The sequence below is a fragment of the Athene cunicularia genome (assembly GCF_003259725.1).
Source record: "Athene cunicularia isolate RWA chromosome 8 unlocalized genomic scaffold, athCun1 chr8_part1, whole genome shotgun sequence".
Classification (NCBI taxonomy): Eukaryota; Metazoa; Chordata; class Aves; order Strigiformes; family Strigidae; genus Athene; species Athene cunicularia.
In genome coordinates this window covers 10,625,915-10,633,624 of record NW_020799109.1, presented here as the reverse complement: position 1 = coordinate 10,633,624, position 7,710 = coordinate 10,625,915, and the positions used below count along the sequence as shown (strand labels likewise).

At 40.4% G+C, this 7,710-nt stretch overlaps 1 protein-coding gene across 1 annotated transcript in view; it reads right to left on the bottom strand.

The window, feature by feature from the left end:
- Positions 1–881: 881 nt before the first annotated feature.
- LOC113483031 (riboflavin-binding protein) overlaps positions 882–7,710 on the bottom strand; it is a 12,136-nt gene continuing 5,307 nt past the window's right edge. Inside the window, exons 5-6 of the mRNA XM_026854253.1 lie at positions 5,196–5,307; positions 882–1,240 (exon numbers count right to left, since the gene is read on the bottom strand). Of these exons, the coding sequence (XP_026710054.1) occupies positions 1,004–1,240; positions 5,196–5,307 (349 nt within the window). The 3' untranslated portion in view covers positions 882–1,003. The remainder of the gene's footprint in view (positions 1,241–5,195; positions 5,308–7,710) is intronic.

The window sequence follows — 7,710 nt, the reverse complement described above, 5'->3', positions numbered from 1 at the left end:
CACTGGGATGATGCTGATTTTCACAATTTGATAATCTGACCCCTGAAATTAAATCCTTCTCATGGCTTCCCTGGTGATACTACTATGAGAGGCTGTACAGAATGGCACAGACCTGTCCACTCCACTGCAGTGTCAGGGGGAGTATAGATGTATAATTGAAAGCAGGATTTCTTTCATCCTTGTCTGACGAGTCCATCTGGGATTGGTGCAAATTTTGGTTTTACTTTGACCTAACAGTGACACTGCGAAGCAGAACTACTGATGGCCGAAACATGATTGGGGCCATCTCTGACACTTCCATTTGTCACAGATCATTCTGTCCAGAATAATTTGGTGGGATTAATTGCACTCAAAATTATGCTTCACATTATATTGTGAGAGACTTCTGTACTGCTGTTTAAGGTAAAAGCCCAGTGCAAGAGACCATGGATACTATATACTGGCAATATCCAGTAAACAGTATGCAGGGATTTATCTAGTACACCACAATCCCCTGTTTTGCAAGCATGATTTTGAGATATAAAATAAATACATTTCAGTGTTCTGTAGCCAGGCTCACTGACCTATTTCTGCCTGCAGTGTTTCTTCTTCATCCCAGCAGAGTCAGGCATCCCAGAACTCGTGACAGGAGTGCTGTGTGCCTGTGCTAATGAAAGATTTGGGTTGAAGATTTGGTGCATTATTGACACGGCCTTCCAGAGGTCTCTAGTTCTCACTGTTCCACCTTAAGTCAGCAGGAGCTGCCTGTGCTCTCCTCTTTGAAAGTCAACCCTTAGCTGTTACCTTCAGGCTTCTAGCTGTTCAGTTCAAGTCACAAGATTACACCTGTGCTAACCTGTCTGGGAGCTTTATGATGCAGATGCAAAAACATCACAGAAAGATTAATATAACCAGCCATTGATTTATTATGTTCTAGGAAGTAAGGGATAAAGCAAGCTGGCGTGATGCCCTGAGCCCAGCCTCCATGATGATTTCTCTTGTCCTGACATACATCCGCCAACATTTATCTTGTCTGTTCCCCTTCCTCTCCCTTTAGTTTCTCAATCTTCAGGAGTTTCTTTTGGCAGGCATGCTCCTCACTGCTGCTGATGCTGGAGCTTTCCTCTGAGCTTTCGGATAGGAGATACTTGATAGCCATCATGTCCTTCTTGTTCATTTGCAAGCAGAGGCAGGAGGATTTGCTCACCTTAAATGACTCCCCCCACATATTCTGGCACATGTCAGTCCCATCTGTGTACATCTGTGTGTCAAATAAGAAATGCATCAATTACATTTTAAAAGAATTGAGTGAAAATCAGTTTGTACCCAACTGATAAACATTTACCAGTTCTAGATTATAAAAAACCAGTCTGCAGTCATTCACTGTCTTGCTGTGTGCCAGGCTTCATCACTTCTGAGATATCTTAAAAGGTTATTCAGTTCCACAGCTGGCAAAAGAGATTTGCCTGTTGTGAAAGCAAGTGATTACACAAAGTGCAAAGTGATCAAAAGCCAGCCCTTTGTTTCCACTGTGGGGCTGACAGCTCTGCTAGCTTCCTGGGTCTGACAGACCAAAGCTATATGTGTCAGGACACTCTGACACGTCTTGGGATCTCAGCAGTGCTGAAAGTGCCAGAAACTGCTTTGAATATGGGAATCTTTATATCTACAGGCTAGAGACAGCCCAGTGGAGTCACAACTCCGTGGGATCTCATCGTGCCTGCTGCAACATACATCATGACTGAGCAGGACCTCACAGACAACAAGAATGGATATAATTTAAGAAACTGCTTGAAGAAAGTAAATTTTCTTCCAGCTTCCAGAGTGCTATGTCCAGTGGTGCAATGGCCTTTCTGGTTCAAGAAACTGTAAACAGCAGCTTCTTGTACTCTCTTCAAGTGAATCTGTCCTATTGGTACTACATCGTTTTGTAAGGCCTGTGTCCTAAGACCTGTACAACCATATGCAACAAAGATATTTCTTGTTTGCCAAGCTCATGTGGTGACAACCTTCTGTCATCCCAGCTTGAGTTCACCTAAAGAGTATTAGCTTAGGGAGTTATCATGTCCAGCCACAAAGTAGGCAGGATATATACTTTATCTTGCCTGCATTTATCCCATGTGTTTGTGGCTGAAGTTCAATCTTTTCTGTTTCTGTAAAGGAAGCTTTAGGTACTCCCAGAAGCAAAGCTAAGAATGATGTTGTGGGTGGGAGTGACGGCAAGAATAGAAGCCTTGGGAATTAAGGAGTGTTAATGACTGAAACAGTGGGCCAGGCAGCAGGACTACTGGGCTCCAACTGCTGCCTGATTCACCTTGACCATGTCACCAGTATCTTTCTAAGGAAGCTGTATTTCATCTGTAGCAGTACAAGTAGTCCTTGCACATGACGCCGATTCTTTAATTCTACAGTGTTTCTTTTAGTGATGTAATTTCTGGATGATGTGCTGGTTTATTGTTATCATCGCCAGCTCATATAAAGATCTGATATTGTGAATATTGCAGAAGGTGCCCTGTCTTTGTGGTCGGGAAATTGATACATGGAAGCTGCTCTGTGTGCAAAAAATCAATGGTTACAGTTTTTAAGTCTATTATATGGAAGCGGGACTGGGCATCTGTACTCCTGCAGCTTCTTCTGCTCCACCTATTTTCCACAAGTTCTTCTTATGAGATGTCTCCCTGTCTCCCCATATGCAAAACTGTGTTGACCTATACTGTGCAGGAAGGCAGCTGAGAAGAAATCATAATCATCATTTTGCCTTAGAAATCTATCCTTCATGAGTAATAGAGTCCATTCCAAATAGCCCCAAAGATTCTGTAGTCTGTAAAACAGCTTTTCAGTTCACATCTTGCTCCATGGATGCTGCAGTTGCTGGAGGAGGATTGTGGAGGTTGGCTAGTGCAGTAGGAGCAATGCAGGGTGAGAAATGGAAAGACTGCTTCATCTAGTTTTCTCCTTGTGTTCTCAGGGCAGGCAGATCTTACCTGTTTCTTTCTCACTATTCCTGTGTTTTTAAGCAGCCTTAGATATTTTTTTTCCAGCTCCTGTACCGTTCCTGGATTTCTACCTGCCTTTACCTAATAATTTCAGAAAGCATTAGAAGCTGTTGTGGTTTTCTTAGGTCTGTATGCAGGATACATGGCTACATCCTGTTTTGGTGTCCCACAGGTTCTCTAACATGTATTCATGCTCTTCTACTTGCTAAATTAGTAATTTTATTTTGACCTTCTTCCTAACTCTGCTTAAAGATCAGAGCATAGCCAGAATGCTGCAGCAAACAAACAGTGCACACAGCCCTTTTGCCAAACATGTCCTAAATTACTGCAAATGATTCTGATTCTTCAGCTTCTTGGAAAATGTTCTAGTCTGTGCATTAACATTGCTTGGGGAGCACTCAGCTGGGAGAACAATGACAAAATGTGCCTCGATTTATCCAGGCTAAAACTGGATAGGATTTGTTGTGCATTCTTAATATTCAGCATTTGTTCCATATTCAGCATTTGTTCCAAATAGTCCTTACAACCACTTGCATACGTCAAACGCAGGGCTGATGATTGCTCCTTCATATGAGCCGAGGGCATCGAAAGAAAGGAACATTAGAAAGCCATTTGTGCTTCTGGGTAACAGTAACTTTCTTTTCCATGAGTTGAGTCCAAACCAAGTGAGTCTAGTGTTTGTGTATCATGTAATTTTCATACAGGATATGTGTTTTTTTTTAATTTCTCTGAAGAAGCTTCATCTTTATTCTTACTTACCATGCAAACCTATTTTTGGTAAAAACATGGGCAGTTTAGGGTGTGGTTCCATTTAGTTTAGGAATAGCTGTGCCTGGCTTCAAGTGATAAGAACTCTGAATTTGCTGCGTGTTTTTCCCTGCAGATGGTATATTTTCTTTAAGAAATAAGTACAAGGGAATTCAAGGTTAAAAACTCCCATCTCTGGACCAGGGACAGTTTGAAGAGAGACTGGAGATTATTTAAGGAGATTATCATTTTGTTTTTCACTTCATCTGGAACTACTGATGATTTAGCACATCTGGGAAACTAAGTTGTAAGTTTCCGCAGCCCATTTATTTTTTGGCCACCTTCCTGAGCCTGCTGATTAGTGTCACTTTTGCAAGGCAGACAGCAATCCTACACTAACTGGACTGTGACTTCCAGTTTTATCAGTTGCTGAACTGACTTCTGGAAGTACACGCACTTGAACTGAATTCAAAACAGTGAATCTGGGATTTCTGCAAGCTATACTACCAGTCCCTAAGCATTACACTTAAATTTCATTTGCTTCTGCAATTTGGACAGTTTTCATGGACTCAGTGAAGTTCAACTTAAAAGTATTCAAAAAAGTGTAGCAGTTTTGAGCTGTATGATATTGCCCTGATGCTAAACTTACTTGAGTCACTAGGAAAAATCCTACCTGACTCATGAAAGGTCTGTAGATCAGGTTCCAGGCCACCTTGTTCCTGTAAGTCTTGTCAGTTCTCACTTTATACACTTTTGCTCATAAAATTAGTTATCCTAACCATGAAACCTTCTCAGAAAGATGGCATGAGCTCTCAGAAATCTTGTCAGTGCTGCTCTTTAACCATCAGAGTTGTATAGAACAAAGTTAGCTCTACCTAGCCATTGGCAGACACGATGGGGAACACACATGAGAGATATGAGGGGTCTATGGGGAACAAAAGGGAGACAATTAGAAAAATGTCAGGACTTTGGGATTTGGAAAATGCATAAGGACTTGAACATAACAAAGTAAAATAGAGAAAAGGGCAAAGCCTATTAGGCAAGAAAACCTTAAAAATTTCTTAGTGATTTGGGAACTTACATCCCAGTTGAAAAAGGCAGAGGTGTGTAAAGCCCCACATTATCTAAGGAAGGTTATAAAATGCATCTCAGTGTTTCTATTGTATGAACAAAGTTAATTTATCTTTTACTTTATAAACCCCACTGTGGTTAAAATATCCATGCTGCTTGAACTTTTACTTTTGTTTCACAAGTGGCATGAATACTGATTAATTAAATGTATATATACTTAGAGTGATTTACATAAATATAAATGTTTTAAGATTTATGTACTTAAAAACTCTGATGTAGGTATGGCTTAAAACTGCTGAAGTAAAAATAATTCACCTGTTGCATTTTACACCCATATGTTCAGGAAAAAAACCCCAACACTTAATGCCATTTTTTTCTGTCCATCTGATCAGAGTTTCTTACCTTACTGTATGGAATACATTTATTCTTACAGTGGTTTTCTCCACTTTCATCCCATTCCCAGTCCGTCAGCCAGTTATAAACACATATGGAATCATCTTTGCAGGCTTCATACCTTCATGGAGATTAGTGTGGAACATAGAGTTATTTATCTCACTATTTTTCAGTGGACTCAGATTCAACTCAAAAATTCTATGCTGGCTATGCTCGTAACGTGGTATGGTTGCACAGTTTTGCTTAGCAACAGATATTCAAAAGATATGCACATTATCTTAGCTTGACATGTACATAAACTCTGATCTGGCCAGGAAGACCTAAATGAAAACTAAACAGCTCACTCATTACATTTTATACTCACAGACATAAGTAAAGGGCTCGTGTTCTGAGGAGCAGCACTCATTCATGCAGTGTTTTCTGCTTAGCTATGTTTGCTGATGTTACTGAGAGGAGGAAATGCAGGGTGGGAGGGAGTTTCATGAATGCTGATGTTCAATATTATGACAGAGCACAGGTACACTAAGAGTGAAACTGTCACTTGAGGGAGATGTGGGGAAAGTTTGTATTTATGAATTAATATGGGAAAAGAAGATGAGTATTTCCTGGGCAGGGAGTTGCTATGAGGAATGTGCACTGAAATAAGGAAAATCCACAAACAGAATCATATAAACTAATAGGCTGTCAGCCTCAGAACGATGTTTTCAAAGGACTTAAACTTGAAGTGAAGGAGGAAAGATAATAGCCTTGTAGCATCTAGGTCTAAAATTTGAAATTTTAAGTTATTTTTACCTTGTAAGTGGCAATATAAAAAAAGCGCCTGTAAATGGCCTGGAATGAGTATGATATGCAACTGGCTGGTCCATGTGATGAGAGATTGCATGACTTACCATTGTCCTATATGACTTCCTTCCACTTCTTATGTTCTACTTTTTGGCTCCTACCTTTCTTAAGGATCACTTTCCACAAATCAGTTAACATCTGCTTAAATTTAGTCTCAGTGGCTTCAGGCAGACTATTCACACCAGCAACTGAGAGTGCCAAAACCACGAGGCACAGCTTTCAAAAAGCTAGCATTGCTCAGCATGGTATTTATCATTAATGCCTTTTTGTTATTTTTGATCTTCAAGGTCATGTTTCCAAAACTATTTTGATATCACGAGGGCTGCAGACTTTCATTTTGAAATGAAATATGAGGTTGTCATGTGGTCACAGAACTACAAGCACTAGACAGTGCAGTACATTTGCACATGCAGAAAGGCAAGAACATGCACATCTGCAGATCTTCACATAGGTTTTCTGGGCTTTTTTGGGAGAAAGAGCAGTAAGAGATGGAGGGTAACCAGAGCCTGAAGTGAACAGGTCTAGGGCAGGAGACACATATTCTCAAATGTGTTCATCCTTGAATCTGCTGTCAGAATTAGGGGCTCTGCTGGAAATATAGGCTGCAATTTGATAAATTAATATAATGTGACACTAATAGGCAGATCCTACCAGCCTGTGGCATGACTGGATTTGGGACTAGGGACTACAAGAATAATTAGTTTGTTTTTTGTCAGCTGCTGCATGTACCCTGACTGAGAAGGACACACAGAGGTAACTCCCCAGTGACAGCTTTTTCTCTAGCACTGGTCACTTCGCCTGCTTGAAGGCATACCAGTTGGGAGCATCAGTGCAAACCTTTTGTTAATTACCATCTATGAACTCTTCACAAACCAGCAGCGGATTCAAAAATTACCCCTTGATTCTTCAAGCTGTGTAGGCATGTCCTTTACTTTATGCACACACTTAAATTCACTGCTTTCTACCAAAGTCGATCAACATCTGCTGTGAGCTGCCCGATACTAGCACTTCCACTTAAAGCAGTTGTGCCCTTCCCACAGTCTTCTTTTTTGGTTTTTGGTTTCCTTTTTTATTTGGCTAAATATTTTTCAGCTTGATGGGCTCCCAGACTAGGGTTGCTTCACGGCCTCTCACTGCTGGTGCATGGGTGGGGACAGGCTAGGGGAAAGAATGAGCAGCCCTTGGGGCAGAGGAGAGGGCAGAGCTGCTTCTTTTGACTGTCACCTTCAGTCATACTTTTTAAATTGTGAATATGTATTTCAGAGTTTTACTGGACTGGGGTATTCATGCTATGCATGTGGTTTCCTCAGGAATTCGAATTAGATATGTTTATTAAATGATTTATATTTTTATTCATTATTATCTATTGAATTGTCAGATGAAATGTTTCCTATTGATTATTGCCTGACTCTGTGGTTTGTTACATAAGCAGGTAGCAAGGCATAACTCTATTGTAACAAGTTTTTCTTTATCCCAATGGAAGTAATTATGAAGCTAAGTTTATGAAAAATTGTGACTTAGGAAAAGTCTGATTTCTGCTCTCCAGAACCCATAGTGGTTTCTTCAAACATTAATTAAAACCTGTGAGAAACATAAACATAAATATTGAAAAGATCCTGCCTGAACATACCAGTTCCCTATGTAGTCAGGGTATTTTTGTTTTAAAGCCCCCTCCCCCCCC